This window comes from Pipistrellus hanaki (assembly GCF_964339955.1).
Source record: "Pipistrellus hanaki genome assembly, chromosome: 7".
Lineage (NCBI taxonomy): Eukaryota > Metazoa > Chordata > Mammalia > Chiroptera > Vespertilionidae > Pipistrellus > Pipistrellus hanaki.
Window position 1 is genome coordinate 87,435,288 of NC_140509.1, and position 17,208 is coordinate 87,452,495.

The 17,208-nt window shown below is 50.5% G+C and overlaps 1 protein-coding gene across 5 annotated transcripts in view; it reads right to left on the minus strand.

Moving 5' to 3' along the window:
* PDE10A (phosphodiesterase 10A) overlaps nucleotides 1–17,208 on the minus strand; it is a 157,008-nt gene that overhangs the window by 11,024 nt on the left and 128,776 nt on the right. For all 5 annotated transcript variants that reach the window (XM_084890946.1, XM_084890943.1, XM_084890945.1 and 2 more), the window contains 9 exons: nucleotides 16,659–16,709; nucleotides 15,728–15,786; nucleotides 13,934–13,985; nucleotides 12,433–12,575; nucleotides 10,022–10,114; nucleotides 7,699–7,885; nucleotides 4,143–4,285; nucleotides 1,765–1,848; nucleotides 235–385 (listed from right to left, as the gene is read on the minus strand). In XM_084890946.1, coding sequence (XP_084747072.1) covers nucleotides 235–385; nucleotides 1,765–1,848; nucleotides 4,143–4,285; nucleotides 7,699–7,885; nucleotides 10,022–10,114; nucleotides 12,433–12,575; nucleotides 13,934–13,985; nucleotides 15,728–15,786; nucleotides 16,659–16,709 — 963 coding nt within the window. The remainder of the gene's footprint in view (nucleotides 1–234; nucleotides 386–1,764; nucleotides 1,849–4,142; nucleotides 4,286–7,698; nucleotides 7,886–10,021; nucleotides 10,115–12,432; nucleotides 12,576–13,933; nucleotides 13,986–15,727; nucleotides 15,787–16,658; nucleotides 16,710–17,208) is intronic.

The window sequence follows — 17,208 nt, forward strand, 5'->3', positions numbered from 1 at the left end:
GCCACAGACACCCCTCTTCCCTGGGCACCGGTCAGTGAGGCGGGAGTCTGCGCATCTGCACTTCTCACTCAAAACCCTACGGCACCAGCCTGGTGTGGCCGTCTACACAGCGTGCTCCTATGAGTCACAGAGCCAGGGTCTGTCCCGGAGCCTGTAGCACATCCACACCACCCGTGTGCCCGACGCCGAGGGGGACAGGAACGCGGGTCCCGGGGAGGGGCCCACAGCGCGCACCTCCAGGTCGGAGAAGAGCCCCAGGTTGTTCTGCAGGATGGCGTACATGCAGTGCGCCACTGTCACCGCATGCTTCCAGTTGTGGTAGGGCACCCGCCTGTAGTTCTTCTTCACAGACATGATGAAGCGGCACAGCTTCTCAAAGTCAAAGCTGTGGGAAGAGAGACAGGAGCTGGCAGTCAATACGCCCAGGAGAGGCTTCTGGTCTGTAGCTCACGCCGTCTATACTGAATGTCCGTGACCGTGAGGGTCTGGAGTTGCGTCCAGGCACCCAAGGCCCTCACTCATGCTTCCCCGATGCTCTGGCCAGTGCGGAGCGAGGGCTCTGCAAGTGCTTCTCTGAGGTGCTAGCCACGCACCAGGAAGCAGGGCTGACCGCCTGCAGCTCCCCATCACTCCGCCCGTCGCCTCCTCACCTGGCAGGCATCCCGACCCAGAGCTCAGCAGACAGCCTGTGACCATCTGCTGACCATTAGCATTCTGAGCTAATCATGCCTCATTTCACAGACTAGAAATACATTTACCATGGGGATTTTCTAGATGAGTAGTACCTTTTTAAAACGAATCCAAATTAAATGGCCAACTATGAGTCGCCCTGACTATCCTGACACAGTACATGGTAGAAATGGAATTTCGTTATACAAAATGGCTATCATGTTATTTTATAATATAACATGTATTCACACCTACCTAAGGGCTTACCACTTTTCCCAGTGGATTTTAAGGCTGCTGAAATCAACAGCACAAGACAAAACAGGGCTTTTTGAAATAACAAATGAGGGTTCAAAAAGCTTCTAAAAACATGTAACCTATATTTTCTCCACTCAAAGTTTTCCAATGTCCTTGAAGTGTAAGGATGCCATTTAAATTTAAGAGTTCCAATAGTCATCCTCCAGTGAGCCATGTGAGAACTAACTGAGTGGCCGCCTGTGAGCGTCCTCTGTAAAGAGTAACTTAGTCACCGCTGGACGGAGGGAGACACGGCGCCAGCGGTTCTGGAGACGCTCAGGACCCGGCCACTCCGGAGTGGGTGCGCGGAGCAGGCGCTCCTCTGGCCGCGGCGAGGGGCCCGCAGTGCGCACAGCAGCCCCAGGGAGTGCCCGGCACAGGTCTAGGCTGTGGAGGGGACACCTGCTTCTTTCCACCCGCCCTGACTGGTGCACAATGGAAGCTGAAGGCTGATACAAATGTACGCATACATTCCAAGCACACTTCCAACGGCGTGCAAGTATGTGCTGGGGACTCCTACCTCTCTCAGTTAGACAGCCTACGTGCCTCCCCCACATTTTGACCACCTGGTTCTATCCATGCTGTGAGCCGAGGGACAGAGAGCTCACAGCTGCTACGGGGAGAATGAGAAGGCTGTGGCTCTGTCCAAGTCTACTAGCCTTTTAACATTAAGTTCTAGAAAAGGTGTTAATAACCACCACCACCACCACCACCACCATCACTCCCCCCACCCCCCGCCCCGAAAGTGACAGGGCGTCCGATAAGGGAGGGAGGTGCCGTGTCACTCCAGGCCCTTCGTACCAGGACGTCCCACAGGAGCGATGGATCATGTAGACGAAAATCCCAGGCCACATGTTCTCAAAGGGACCGATGTCAAAGTGGAAGCTGAAAAGGAACGCAGAGAGACTCGGTTTACGCCTACATCAGCTCACACACACCAGCGAGAGAGAAAGCAGGTCGCTCTGTCTCCTGCCTCAGTCACATCTCTGCTGTACGGACAGGTTTCCAGAAGGAAATCCACTCCTGCCTTCAGGAACTTAGTGCAATATGTGCTTAATGGTCACTGCTTAATTCTCTATCAAACAGTCTGTAAAAAGGGATGCTGTGGTTACTATCAGAGCAATAAAAAAGTAAAAAAGTTATATTATGAAAAATGCACAGACATTACATAACTCATAGATGAGGGGATAAAAAAGATCATAAAAAATCTTAGAGCTGAAGATTATCCTAACTTCTCTTTAAATCCACAGGAAAAAAATTTCATAAATATGAACACATCCACAGTTTTTACCTACTTTTAATTTGCTAATTTACTGACATTTAACCCAAATAAACAGAGTGGCATATGGTATAGTATTTAAAAAAACATCCTCCAGTCATAACGTTTCTGACACCAAAGGTGTGAGTTTTCTGCACCAAGCAGTTCTCCAGTCCTCTGCGGACACCAATGATGCTCACAATGCAGCTCAGTCTGAGCCGCCTGGAATTAGCAGAGCCCAGGCTCAGTCCTCAGCCCCCCGGACTGCCCCTCACTCTACAGAACAACTGCAAGTCCGGGCACCGTTTCCGGCCAAGCAGCTACGAAGCTGAGGTGTGACTCCAGGGAGCACTTTGCTGACTACTTGGGGTTCACTAGGAAGGACGGACGTCAGGAGGAGACGGGGTGGGGGGAGTGAGGGAGAGGGAGGCACAGGCCAGCTGTGGGCAGGGGCACTGGCTCCATGCTCTCAGGCTCCCCCTCCCCAGGATGGGATGCGTCTGCGGACAACTCTCGAACCCTATTTCAGGGTTTTCCTGGAGGCCTTCCCCCAGGCATGACTAAGTCACTGGCCTTTGATGATGACCTCATCCCCACCTCCTGCACCCCCAGAAGTCCTAATCACATGGCTGCTCCTGCTCCGCCCCATGCACAGATTCATGCACCAGTGGGGTCCCTCAGCCTGGCCTGCAGGGATGGGGCCAAAACTGGCTCTCACCCCAAAATTAGGCTCCCTCCTGTCTGGCTCCAGGTGTGTCACCCGAGAACCGCAGCTGCCAAGTCACTGCAGCTCTGCAGCTCCTGTGTTGAGCGTCTGCCCCCTGGCGGTCAGTGCACTTCACGGCTACTGATCTGATCGGATGGTTGGATGGTCACTTATGTAAAAGCCGGTAGGCTTTTACATAAATACGAGAGGCCCGATGCACACAATTCGTGCACAGGGCTCAGCCCTGGCAGCCGAGGCAGCTGCCTCAGCCCACGCAGCTGCCTTGGCTCTCACAGCTCAGGCTTTGTCCTGAAGGTCTTCCGGCTGTCCGGTCTAATTAGTATATTATGCTTTTAATATTATAGACAGATGTACACTATATATATCATTAAAAGATAAACTAAGACAGAACTGACATTTTTTTGAGCGGATCTGAGCAAACATTTTTTGAGCGGATCTGAGCAAATAACCAGCAGTGCCAGCCCTGAAGTGGTGAGGAGGGCTGCACCCAGGGGAGGAAGACCACAGAGAAGGGGCATAAGAGGCGCTCACTGATTGGCTGTAGCAGAGAGAGGAGCTCACTGAGTGGCTGCAGCAGAGAGAGGCGCTCATTGATTGGCTGCAGGTGAAGTGGCTGGCTCTTTGGAATTGGGCTGTCCCAGTGTTTCTACCTGTTACCTAGGCCACCAGGGCAGTAAGACTGCCTCATTCAGGGCCTCCTTGTTTAATTGACACCACTGTATGCCCCGTTATAAAGCAACTATCAGCTCTGGATCACTTCTGGGAAGTTTCTATGCCGTTAGTGTTGGCTTGTTCTTGCAATGGCTGTACACATTACCAGAAGTTCTACCACCAGCAATTGCATATATTAGCACAGAGCACAGGCTTGGAAAACAAACTGTAAAAGTTGAATTATTAGCTTTTCCAATTTGTAATTGTAAAATTATACAGAAAACTGTTGGAATCTGATATTAAATGCCATTTAAACATTAACTATTATATAGTGTTACCTGTACAAAAGACTAAAGAGGACAGCTAACATTTAGGTTAACTCATTTCAAAATTGCGTTCAGTGTTTTTGTAAATATGAGACCCGGACAGGGTGTACCGGAATCCCCTCGCGAGGGAGCAGGGGCAGCGTGCGGCGGCACCGGCACTGCGGTGTCCGTGCCCTGGCCCGTGGCCGGCTCCCTCCCGGCGCACCGGGGGACTCACAGCTCCACCTCCTTGCAGAGGCGCCCGGGCAGCGTGAAGCGCATGAGGCCCTGCCACTCCTCGGCCGTGCAGATGCTGTGGTAGGACAGCTTCTCCATGGTCACGCGGTAGATGCACTCCGAGTGGCGGATCCGGTGGTACATCTGCAGGCAGACGGGGGGAACGTGCGTCATTACAGTTCAGGGCCTGGCCGGGAGAAGTGGAGCAGCGATGGCACCACCTCCACCCGTGAACCTATTTCATTTCTACCTCCACGAACCCTGCAGCGCCCCACACATGCGGCCTGGCGGAGACAGAACAGAGGACCACGTGTGTGTGAAAGGCTGAGTAATACTGGAACAGCTGTCTTTTTGTTGTCGTTAATCCTCACCCAAAGATATTTTCCCATTAATTTTTTAGAAAAAATGAGAGAAGGAAAGGCAGAGAGAAATATTGATGTGAGAGAAACACATCGATTGGTTGCCTCCTGCACACGCCCCAACCAAGGCCTGGGATGGAGCCTGGAACCAAGGTATGTGCCCTTGACCGGAATCAAACCCGGGACCCTGCAAGCCGACACGCTATCCCCTGAGCCACACCGGCCAGGGCCGGCTATCTTTACCAGCCTTCTCTCTGGGAGGGAGACTGGCTATTCCCCGGCTGGCACCTCATCCTTGGACTTGCAGCTACAGGCACGGAACAGGCCATGCGGTGGATCTCATTATAAAGCCTGGATGGAGACAGGCAGAGACTGAGTGAGTCAAGAACGAAGGTGTTTTTTCTGTCTCCTTTTACAACGTGGAGCTTCATCCTGGGCGATGTCGCCCTCCCGTCCAGGAGTCCAGGTGCTTGACTGTGAGGGCCTTCGCTGGTCAAGAACATGGAGACTCCGGCCCAATACATGGACATTCCTTTAGCAACTGTGTGCACACGCACTGCGCGACAGGTCACGTGCTTTATAAAAACACACTGAAACAGACATGTTTAAACATACATATGTCCATGCTTACTGCACACGGCCTTCTGTTTACTGAACAATGACAGGCATTAAATAACAGCACTGTGAGGTAACTGAGAGCCTGCTATCAGTCGGCATGCTCCTTTACTCCTAGGTGGGTGGTGACACTGACGTCCTCTCGGTTTCACGTTTCCAGGCTGGTTTTCAGAGCGCTGGCGGCTGTGCCAGAAAGCATGTGGATCCCAATGGAGCGACACTCGTCCTGCCAGTTCTTAAACAGCCACTGTAGCTTTGTTCCCTAACAGCTAACATTTTGGTTGAAACTCAGATACATTTCTGTGTGCAGGAATCTCAATCAGTTAATCCTGGAAACTCAGCAGCGGAGTGTTCATGTAAGCAGAGGCTCACAGCTGTGAGGAGCGGAAGAGAGCTCGTTCTGTATTCCAGTTGATCGCTGTGCTATGGTCCGTACGGACAACTTCTGCCCACCCTGGACCGTCCGACAGGCTCAAGCCGAGGAAACCACGGCAACCATCTGTCTCCCAAGTGCCCTCTCCGGCATGGGAGCTAGTGGGAAAGCCATTGCTTTCTTGTTTGGGGTTAATGCCGCGTGCTGTGGCCGTGAGCAAAATCCGTAAGCTCCCTGTGTCCACTTTCCTCAGCTCATCTGGAGTCAACGTCAGAGAAACTGCTGCAGGGAGACTCTCCATGCTTCCACCTGCTCGTGAGCGAGAGCAACGCTCGTGGCCCCTTCACCGCAAAGGGACAGCCAGGCACACGTGATGCTGCACCTCCGGGCAGAGCAGGTTCCGGACACAAAGTGAGACGGCTCCAAGGGCTCTGGGGGTCAGACTAGAGCTGACAACATGCAACCAGAGAACAGAGAGAGAAATGGACGCAGAGGCTTCTGGGTAAACTCTCTGCTGAAACAATGAGACACAGGGGCATGTCCCACTGGGGTCACATCACCAGGAATGGGAGGTACCTGCCGGCAGGGGTTCGAAAGCACTTCACTGTGATATTCCCGTCAAAGTTATAACCTCAGAGCAGGTTATAACCAGTAAACAGCAGGCGAAGCAAATTGAGAACTCCTCAAAGTGACTGGACTGCATGCTCACCGCCCCCGGCTGCAGGACGGAGAGGAGGGGAAGGCCCGGGGTCGGCTCCAGTACTTAGCACAGGGCTGGGTGTGTCCCCACAGCTCAGATGTTGAGACCTTAGCCCTTCAAATGTGCCCGTGTTTGTAGACTGGATCTTTAAGAGGTAATTAAAGCAAAACGAGGTCAGCAGGGTGGGCCCTGACCCAATACAACGAGAGTCCTTGCAAGGAGAGGAGCTTGCAGACAGACAGAAATACTGAGGAGGAGCACACACACGGTGCGTTAGAATAACGTGGGTGGGCAGCAGAAACAGGTGCGGAGAGGGAGGAGGGTGATGCTGCCTTCCCCGTCACTGGCACTTGCCCCTGCTTTTTAAACGGGATGTGTAGGTACCAAGTTGCTACAGCGCTTGGATTCCACTGGATTCATGTAAAAGTCATGCTCAAAACATACTGAGCTACATTCTCTGCAACTCTGAAGCTAAACAGAGGCAAGCCGTCACTGTTTTTATTTATGGGGGAGACAGAACCTGAAAAAAAAAAGATAGCTGATACTGTTTCTTTCTAATGAGCCACGCAACACTCAGTGTCCCCAGCAGAGGGCGCCCTGGCACCACAAAGGAAGCTGGGCTCTCGGGAAGGCGCTCTGAGCTGGTTTCCTCAGCCCCTGAAGTACTCTTACCCTGATTTGGGGTCGTAGACCTGTTAAGCGGTTTCCATTAATTACCAAATTAATCCTCTGGAACGTGGTTCCATTTACAAAAAAGCTACTTCTCTAAATTATTGAAGTAGTAACTTCCATTTCTACTGATTGCACCTTATCAAAAGGTTAGTAAAATGTTCCCTAACTTCTAAATCCCAGTCCTGTCATGAAAGGAATCCTGGACACCAAATGTCCCACTCACTGAAAATGGAAAAGATGGAAAATTCAACTGCTCTAACGTGAGAGTGCACAGGGTGAGCGGAAGCCCCTCCTGCAGTGGCACGCAGGCAGGACAGGGAGCACCTGCTCCTGGGCACCGCCCTCCTCACTCCTCTCCATGGACGTGAGGTTTGAACATTTCACCTCCTTTAACCTCTCCAACACCCCCCCCACCTCCCAATGTATTTTTATTGATTTCAGACAGGAAGGGAGAGGGAGAGACAGAAACATCAATGATGAGAGACAATCATTGAGAATCATCCATCGGCTGCCTCCTGCACACCCCCTACTGGGGACTGAGCCTGCAACCTGGGCATGTGCCCCTGACCAGAGTCAAGCCCACGATCCTTCAGTCCTCAGGCCAATGCTTTATCCACTGAGCCAAACCGGCTAGGGCAATTTCAACTATTTAAAGAACAAATTCTCACCTTGAAATAAATGCAAAATACTAGGGCATTTTTTTTTCTAAGTTTGAGCCACCAGGAACTGGTTTAATGAAGGAATCTTAAATGGCAAAAAGACACCCTCACACTATGTTATTCCCATCGTTTTGAAGCTACTATTGAGCAGTGAGGAAGGTATTAAAAGCAGGGCTCACGTTGGCACAGTGCAAGGCTAACGCACAGAAGACGGCAAACATCTTGAAGTTGTTCTCGTCCGTTTTGGAGAAGGCGCTGCCGCTGATCTTGTTCACCATCTGCACCACGCCGATCACGCTGCCGCGGCTCACGATGGGCATGCACAGGATGTTGCGTGTGGTGTAGCCCGTGTACAGGTCCACCTCCCTGTGGGGGGGTAGGGGGACAAGCAACCACAGAAGGTAAATGACTTATTCTACCATAAAGCTCAACTCCGCTTTGCAAGTTACATGCTCCTATTACAAATACCTCTAATGGAGCCGTCAGCTTCCAAATTCAAGGACACGTGGCATTTGGAAGTGTTCTCCTTAAACCTTTTCAAAAACATTCTAACTAGTTTGTTCTTTGTTCTCAGAGCTTTTCAGATCAGGATCCAGAGGCTTCGGCTTACTGCTCAGTTTGAAGGACCCAGCATTACTGGGAAAACACCAACTGTCCATCCAGAGGAAACTAGAATCAATGTGGTAAGCAAGCATGTGCCTTGGGCCTTGGCTACACTGAGGTGAACTGAGCAGGCACACATGGGCGTGCAGAGCGGCCGCACCAGCGTTCCTGTCTGCACAGAGCTCTGGTGGACGAGACCACACCCCCGAACACTGCGCCCAGCCCCAGCAGACGCCATGACCTGCGAAGCCCAGAGCACTGCTCTCTGATTCTCAAAAGTTTACCAACTTTGATGTCAAGGAAAGTAAGGCTGAAAGTAAGACTCCACTCCACAGATGCAGCCGTGAAGTCTGGCAACCAGAGGGATGGGTCTGTGTGCCTGGCTTCTCCCAGAGGCCATTGTTCATAGACACAGCCACGTGGCTGGTGGAGCAGGGTCAGGCCTCTGATGGCCGAGTAGGAACCTATGGTCAGGATGTTTCTTTACCCGTTCACCAGCTCACGGACATGACCAATGAGTGACCCAGCGTGAGGCAGCATGAACAATGCCGCGCTGAAGATTGGCTTCTACTCTGTGGACAGGGATCAGCGTGTTTCTTGGAGACACACCCAGTAGAGCTGACCAAGAATAGCCAGCCTCTGCTTATCTTTATGAGGAACCACAATTGCTTTCTGAAGTGCTGCGCTATCCACCTGCAAAGCGGAGCGTCCCAGGCCCTCGGCCGTCAGCCCTTGCTAATGCCCATCTTTGAAAATCTCAGCCCTTCCGTCGGTGTAGTGGGATCTCACCCTCAATTAAGTTTCTGTTCCCTCACCTCAAAAGTCCTGCGTTTATTGGCCGCTCACAGCTTCTTTTGTGCGGTGCCTGCTAAGACCTGTGCCCTATTTATCAAATAGAGTTTGTGTTGTTTTTGAAAAAGCAGATACTCAGCATAGTCTTTATTGATAAAACACATCACTAGAAGAGATACAATCTGTGTTTATATCCAAGTTGTGTGTGTTTGACGTTAATCAAAAAATACCGGATAGAACTTCCTGTTGTTTATTTTACTTAAGTGTCTCTTAAAATAAAGTGAATGGTCAAAATATCTGAACTATAACACCCTAATAATCATAGCAGCAATCTCAAGACTCAATTTCTAGATTTATTAAAATTATTATTACACGATTTGGTTTCTAGTTCTCCAAAGAAACACAGAACAGAACAGAACAGAACAGAACAGAACCTCTGTCCTCCTGCTCTGACTCTCAGCCTCTGGCCGCAGAGAGCAGCCGCCGCAGCCATCCCCCTTCCCGCACGGCGTGTCGGCACAGCCGACAGACACCTGTAAGTATCTCCTCTCCTCGTAATAAACACAGAGCACAGAGAGGCATGGCCGCAGCCAGGTTAAAGAGGAGGAAACTAAGGCTCAGAGATGGAGTCACTTACAAGGTCACCCAGAGCCCTAAGTGACTGACAGTCACCCTAAAGAGGCCCGTACACCTGGGTGCTACCAGAGTGGGCAGGACAGAGTGCTGGCACCACAGAAACAAGCAGCTGTGTGACAGCACACGTTTGCTTTTGTTGCTTTTACAGTGTTTTAAACCCGTTAGCAGGGAATCACTAACGGTCTGGTGCCATCATCTGAAATATCGGAAAGCACTGGCTCCTGATAGCAGGGCCGCTGCAGAGAATTCTCAGAGCTGAGAGGAAAGGAGGGACTTCGATGGGGTGTGAGCTCGGGCTGCACAGCCACCTCAGCCAGGGCTCTCGGCCAGGGGTCTCGCCCAGGGCTCTCGGCCAGGGGTCTCGCCCAGGGGTCTTGGCACAGGGGTCTCAGCCAGGGGTCTTGGCACAGGGGTCTCAGCCCAGCGGGCAGGAGGGCAGAAGCCAAGGGGGGCCAAGAGCTGCTTGCTGACCTGTTGAAGCGCGGGTCTGCGTAGGCATCGGGAATGTTCAGCACTTCCCCCGTCCTCGCCACCTGGCCAGCAATCCCCTTCTCGATGGAAAACCTGCCAACACAGGAGAGAGGAGCATGCTCACTAAGCACAGGTGCTGGGCCCACTTTGAAACCGCCTCCTGCCACCAAACATTGAACAGAAAAGCACTTTAAATGCTTGGGTCCACTTTACATTCACACATTCTAAACCATATTATTATAAACTGTGCAAAGAGAAAGCAGAAAAACGTTGTACGGTAATCACTTGAGACCTTGATTTTAAAATATAATTCAAAATATGTGAACTTATACTGAACCACAAATTGAAACTGAAAATTAATTAGCATTCTCCTGCACTGACCAACAGCAATCCTTCGTATTGACAATGTACATTATCATTTACAATACGCTTCAACCTACATTTTCTGCGTTAATTCTCACTGTGGTGGGAACTGAGGCCCATATGGGTTCCATAATTTGCTAAAATTTGTAACATGTCAATGGTACAAGGAAAGCACGAACACAGCTCTCTAGCCGTGCACGCCCTACCACACATATAACTAGAACCACACGCTACCGATTTCTGAGAGAGGACATAACTGGAATGCTAAGGCATTTGCAATTACAGCACGCTATAAAAATAACACACGTTAACACTGCTCGTGTTTTTATTTCTCTAAGTTGTTAAATTTAAAAATAGTCAAAACACAAGCATTGTCTATACTTAGGTTTTGATATTTAATATCAACATTTTCTATTATAAACACGTTCTCTCATAGTTTTCTGATACAATATTATCGTCAGTCATGCACTTATTTTGAAATGTAGTTAGCAAAGATGTCTGCAATGCACACATCGTCATACTTCTGCAGCTAGACAGAACTTTATCCAGGTTTCCACTTTACAGGAGATAAGCATTACTGAATAAAGCTCCACCCCAATGACGGTCACGGAAAATATTCAGAAGAAGGTGGGTGTGACACTGACGGCACGGAACAAGATCGCCTCCAGGTGGCGTTTTCCTGGGCTGGGACCCGCGTGGCCATGGCAGCGCTGACGCCCGGAGCGGGAGTCAGAATGCACTGTGGGATCTGCGCGGGACGGCGTGGTCAGGGGTGGCCTGACTGTCCCTTTATCCCCACCTCAGGTGGCTGCCCCGCAAACACATCCCGGCGGCTGGCCCCTCACTGTCCACAAGGGCCCGTCTCGCACGTGAGGGCACCAGCGCTTCCGCCAGAGAGAGGACTTCACCTACAGAGCAGATCCAGGCGGACCGACCGGAAAACCACCAGCCTAAATATCACAATTAAAATCCTAGGCAGTGCCTGTCAGCCGGTCACATGAGTGGAATATAGGACTCTCCCCTAGGGCCGTGGTAGGCAAGCTGCGACTCAAGAGCCACATGCGGCTCTTTGGCCCCTTGAGTGTGGCTCTTCCATAAAATACTATGGCCTGGGCGAGTCTACTTTAAAGAAGTTTAAGTTAAAAAATTTGGCTCTCAAAAAAATTTCAATCGTTGTCCTGTTGACATTTGGCTCTGTTGATTAAGGAGTTTGCGGACCACTGACCTAGGACCTAAAGCAGGGCTGCCCACTGGGGGGCAGTGGTGAGCGCCTGCAGGATCACGTGGTCCTCTTCACGCCTGGTCAGCCCTGTGGGACAGACAATGGCCCAAATGAACAGCGGTTCCTAGTGAACAAGGACACTGCTTTCCTGGGTGCTGTGACCACCCAAGCATTTAGAGGGTTGTGTGAGAGCCGTTACACAAAGCACATAAAGAAGAAAAAAAATGAAGGAAAAAAAAAAAAAGAAAATCCATGTCAGATTCCCCCCCGTCCTGACAGTGCTCCCTGCAGGCATCGGACTGCGACAGGACGGAGCCCGCCAGCCACACAGACCCGCTCCGCTCCGCTCGTGACAAAAGCTGCCACTCACAGCACGAGGCGGCTTTGGTGTCAAGAGGCAACAGGAGTGTCACATGGCCGATCACACCGCCTGCTCAGTGACAGGACAGAGCTGACGTCACCAACACTGCAGCTCAGCGCCACTGCGGCTGGCCTGTGAGAGGTGGCCCTGGTGCGGAGAGTGGGCGCCCCGCGAAGCTCGCCTGCCGCTAGACACAGGGAACCTGCCGCCTCCATCCAGGCGGGCGCCTTTACCTACCTGGGAGCACTAGTCAGTTTTTCCAACATGATTTCCAAAAGGACCGCCTCCGAAGACGGACGCTAACCTTCTCGGCACGGTTGGCCAGCACTGCAATGCCATCCCAGAAGCACTGCCTTCGGGAGGCGGGGCCTGGTGGGAGTGATACCACAGTGTGACAAGCGTCAGCGCACCTGCGGGCAGAGCGGGGCAGGACCTGGCGCTGCACGCGGCAGCCGCGCTGTGTACCTGATCTCCTTGGTCTTCTTGAAGACGGGCCTGCCCTCCTTCACCTCCCCGATGTCGAAGAGGTCCGAGTACAGCTCCTGGTTCTTGTGGTCCACCTGGAAGAGGGCGCAGCGGTCGGCGTTCACCAGGTTCTTGGCATAAATCTAAGGGCAGACGGTAAAGCACTGGTAAGCCGACGAGAAAGGCATCAATTTCGCATCAGAAATACATACTCAGTTCAGCTATAGCAACAAAATAAAGTTTAAAAAAAAACAAAAACAAAAACATGATTATCTCAATGAATGCGGAGAAAGTGGAGGTTGAAACCCAATTATGATTTTAAAAAACTAGGAACAGAAGGAACTTCCTCAATCTGATAAAGACCATCTACAAAAAAACACAACAAATATACTTCACAGTGAAAGACTGGATACTTCTCCTCTAAACTCAGCAATAAGACAAGGATGTACACACTCTCAACCTCTACTCCACATCGTGCTGGAGGTTCTACACAGGACAACTCCACGGAAAAAGAAGGGCATCCAGCTGGGACCGGAGAAAGTGAAACTACCATCAATTCTAGATGACATAATTCCACCCACAGAAAACCCTGAAGAACCCACTTAAGAAACTGCTGAGGATAACGATCTCATCAAGTTTGAAGGATACAAGATCAATAGACAAAAATCAATTTTACTTCTATACATTTTTAATAAAAATCTGATAACAAATTTAAGAAAGGCAATTCCATTTACAATAGCATTAAAAATAAAATATTAAGAAATAACTTTACCAAAATAAGAACAATAGTTATGTTTTGGAAATTACAAACGTTGCTCTAAAAGTAAAGATAATGTAAATAAATAAAAAAAGACCCCATGTTCATGCTGGAATACTAATGTTGTTAAGATGCCAAACTGATCTATGAATTAAAGACAATCCCTCTCAGACTCTCATCTGAATTATTTGTATAAACTGACAAGTAAATTTCTAAAAGGTATACGAAATTGCAAGGAACCAAAAATTATTGAAAAAGAACAAATTTGGAGGACTGTCACTTCCCAAAACTTTCTACCAAACAACAGTAACCCAGACAGTGTGACACTGTCCTTGAGGAAGACAGACAGATGGCGGGGTAGGACCAAGAGCCTAGAAATGAGATGACGCGGAGGTGAAGTACGGGGACCTCCATGTCAGGAAGATCGGCTAGGAATTCCCTACCAGCACATGCACAAAGGCCTTTGGAGACCATAGAAAGAAACTCAATGTTTTCAAGGTATAAATGTTTCCCATGCTCGCCACTAAGTAAAAAAAAAACAACTCTGAGGTATTTTTCAAAACGTTACTTGGCACCCACCCTCCAAATACATAGAAGTGACCCCAAAACCCAGGCAACACCTCCGGATCCCTTCTCACCCCTTTAGATACTGGTACATTAAATGCCTGGTACATTACACATCCACCATACACTAGGCGTGACTATAAGGTAGTAAAAGCATTGTCAGAACAAACAGCAACCTACCATTATGTGTTCCAGTAGAGAATCTATGGCGACTATGTTATCAAAATACGTTCTGCAAGAGAGGACAGGAAACGGTGAGCGACCTCAGCGAGAACAGAGCTAGGGCACTTTGAGCACATCCCCCAGGTGTGTCCTCACTGAAATGAAAGCATAACGATATATGTCTGATTCTTGCCATTTCTGGAACAATCCTTAATATTATTTTAAAGAGCTTCACAGAACGTTATCACCGACTTTGGCCTGCAGACTCTCATTTCAGAGGGAGCATTAAGGAATTCTTTCATTGATAAGTACTGATGCAGGAAGGAAATCTATAGCGTTTAACTAAAAGTAGAAAAGAATAAAACTAGGTTCACTACATGTAATACTGCCATTAATAATTTTGATCTGAAATGAAAAACGTGTAAATGTGCTACACCTCATTAATGTGGCTAAGATGTGGATTTACCACTGAAAACCCGACAGGTTCGAATGCAGCTGAGCTGCACTGAGGCACCAGCGTCACTCACTGAGAAGAAACACCAGAATAAACACGCTGGGGAGGCCGGGGACCCGCAGTGAATATACGTTCAGCCGGAGGAGTGGAAGGAAGTGTTTGGAGGTGGCTGGCACACCACAAAAACACAGACCTGATGCACAGAGGACTGTCAGGGGGCATGGCGTGCAGGGATGTGCCAGTCCCCGCAAAGGCGGCTTCTCAGCGAGGGCCGTGTTGGCGAGGCACGCTTTCAGCCAAGTTTGCGCCCATCCAGCAATGCCCTCGTAATAAGGACAGCGTATAAACAAACGTGCCTTTCATCGAAAGACGTCGTTAGCTGGAACACACTAAGACTTAGGCTCAGGGCCCCGCACACTGAGGAACGCATGGCCAGGAAGCGGAAAGCAAACTGGCTACCCCGCCAAGCAAAGTGACATGTCACAGGCGGGAAGGAGCGGGGTTTTGGAAAATTCACAAGAGATTCAAGCCCATGGACGAGAAAGGCCTCCCTTTGGGTGTGTTCTGAAATAGTATCACGTGCCCCACAGCTATCATTTCACTTTATCTCAACGATTAGGGGATCAAAGAGGATCTCCTTCAATTTCATGTTTCTCTAACTTCATATTTAAGAAACTAAGTGTAACACACAGCAGCGGCTTCAGATTAACTAGTCACGGACGCCAGGAGAGCGGGGAGGGTAGAGCAAGCCCGAGGGCTGCTGGCAGCCTGGAAGGCAGGCCGCCTCCCCGGGTGACCCCGACCGCACCTGCGGCAGCCTCAGGCCTCGAGGGCAAGCACAAGCGGGACCCCTGTGCGCCTGGGCTCCATCAAGTTCCTGGTCCTGCGCCACCCCTGTCCGGAGTTTCTCAGGTCCAGCCTCTAAAATCCTGTCTCAGCTACTGTACACAGGAAAATTAAATAGTAATAATAGCATTTCGCTGACTTTTACAGAAAACGCTGGAGAGGTCTTTTTGAAAGGAACTAACTAGGACATTCCTCTCTACTGCTGTTAGTTTTCTCCCACAAACAGACACCCCGTGTCTGTACCATATGCACAGCCCATGGACACATGGGGTAGGGTAGAAGGGCCAATGCGGGGAGAAAGGGGACACCCATAGTACTTTCAACAATAAAGACCCATTAAAGAAACGCACAGCAAACTGCAGATGAGAACCATCGCCTAACTGTCCCTGCCCCGCCCCGGCAGCGTGAGGGAGGGAAGGAGGACGAGAGTGCCCCCAACCCTCTCGGCCCACCACCTGCCCAGCGCAGTCCCCAGCAGCAGCAGCCGCCCGCCCCCCGAAGCGCACACTCACTTTGACACGTCGAGTAGAAAGTCATTCAGCTCAGTCTGTTTGGCGAGGCCTCTGCATAGCTGCGTGGGAAACAAAGGCCATTAAGGAGAGCAGACATTTGCCTCTTTACAAGTCACCATTCCAGACCACCACCGGCCTTGTTTCATGTAAAAGGTGGAATCCATCAATCCCAGCTCATTTTTCCTGAAGGCTTAGATGTGCTGACAAGCACTTGGTACTCAGGGCCTCATCTGACCACCACGAGCCCTGCCGGTGAGGGACTGCCTGTGGAGCTGAGGCGGGAGGAGCTCAGAGCCTTGCTCAGACCCAAGGGGGCGGGGTGCGGGGCGGAGCCAGCATCTGGTCTGGCACTCTGCCTCCAGCGCTCGCTCTTCCAAACCCTTCCCACTTGGCAAACTGCCGTGGGCACATCTTCCATCCACTCTCTCGTGTCAGCTCCCAAGTCCTGCTCCTCAGCCCCCTTCCCCACACTTAGGACTTTCTCTGCATCGCCCGGTCCCTCGTTGACCCGAGCTGGCCGTGGGGACTCAGAAAAGCAAAGCACAAGGAGCAGCAGCGAAGATACAACGCAGAACTGTACCCGCGTCCCCTGAGCTTCACAAGTCCAGCCCCACGAAAGCTGTGCAGTGTGTGAGTGAGGTGTTTTTTCTGAAATTCAATGTTCATGTTTCCATACGCCATTGGGTGGAGAGGATGCCTGGACTTAGGAAACGGAGTCAGAGAAGTATCAATGTCCCTACCAGGAGGAGACTGATCCTGGGCTTTCGGGGGAAACAAAAATCCCAGTAGGACACCTACCCTTTATTGCATAAACGATGGGCAACTGTATATGAGTGTATAAAAATCACCGCCACTTAGTGAAGCCAGCGGGAAGGTTTCAGAAATAACAACATCGCTAAGATGCAAACAGAAAGCCGGGACAGGGACCCACCTGCACCTGGTGAATGGCGACCGACGCCCAGGCGAGGTTCGCTGTGGCCACCTAAGGGGAGAGAACACGGTTAGCTGGGTGCGCCAGCCACCGCGTGCAGGAACACTGTCTGAGGTGCCAGCACAAAGCATCCTGTGTTATGACAGGACCTCTCTCTTACATCCCTCCTGCCTTTACAATGGAACCAAGTGCTTCCTTGTTCCCCTTCATTTTGGATAGAAAGGAACATAAATGGGTTAAAAGAGCTAGAGTCCACGGACTTCAATATAAAATAATTTTAGTGTAATAACAATACTATTAAAAAGGCCTCTAACAGCAACTCTACAATGAAGCATTTCTAAAACTTTGCTCACGAGTGCTCACATTACTCACTATTCTACTTCTTCTGCTACCCATTCACCTAGCGAGTATTTACCTGGTGTCCACCAGGTGCTGGGCACTGTCCTCGGTGCTGAAGACAGGGCCCAGGGACACAGAATAGCTGACTGTGGGGACAGAAAAGGAGAGCTCAGCCAGCATGGCTCAGTGGCTGAAAGTCAACCTATGAACG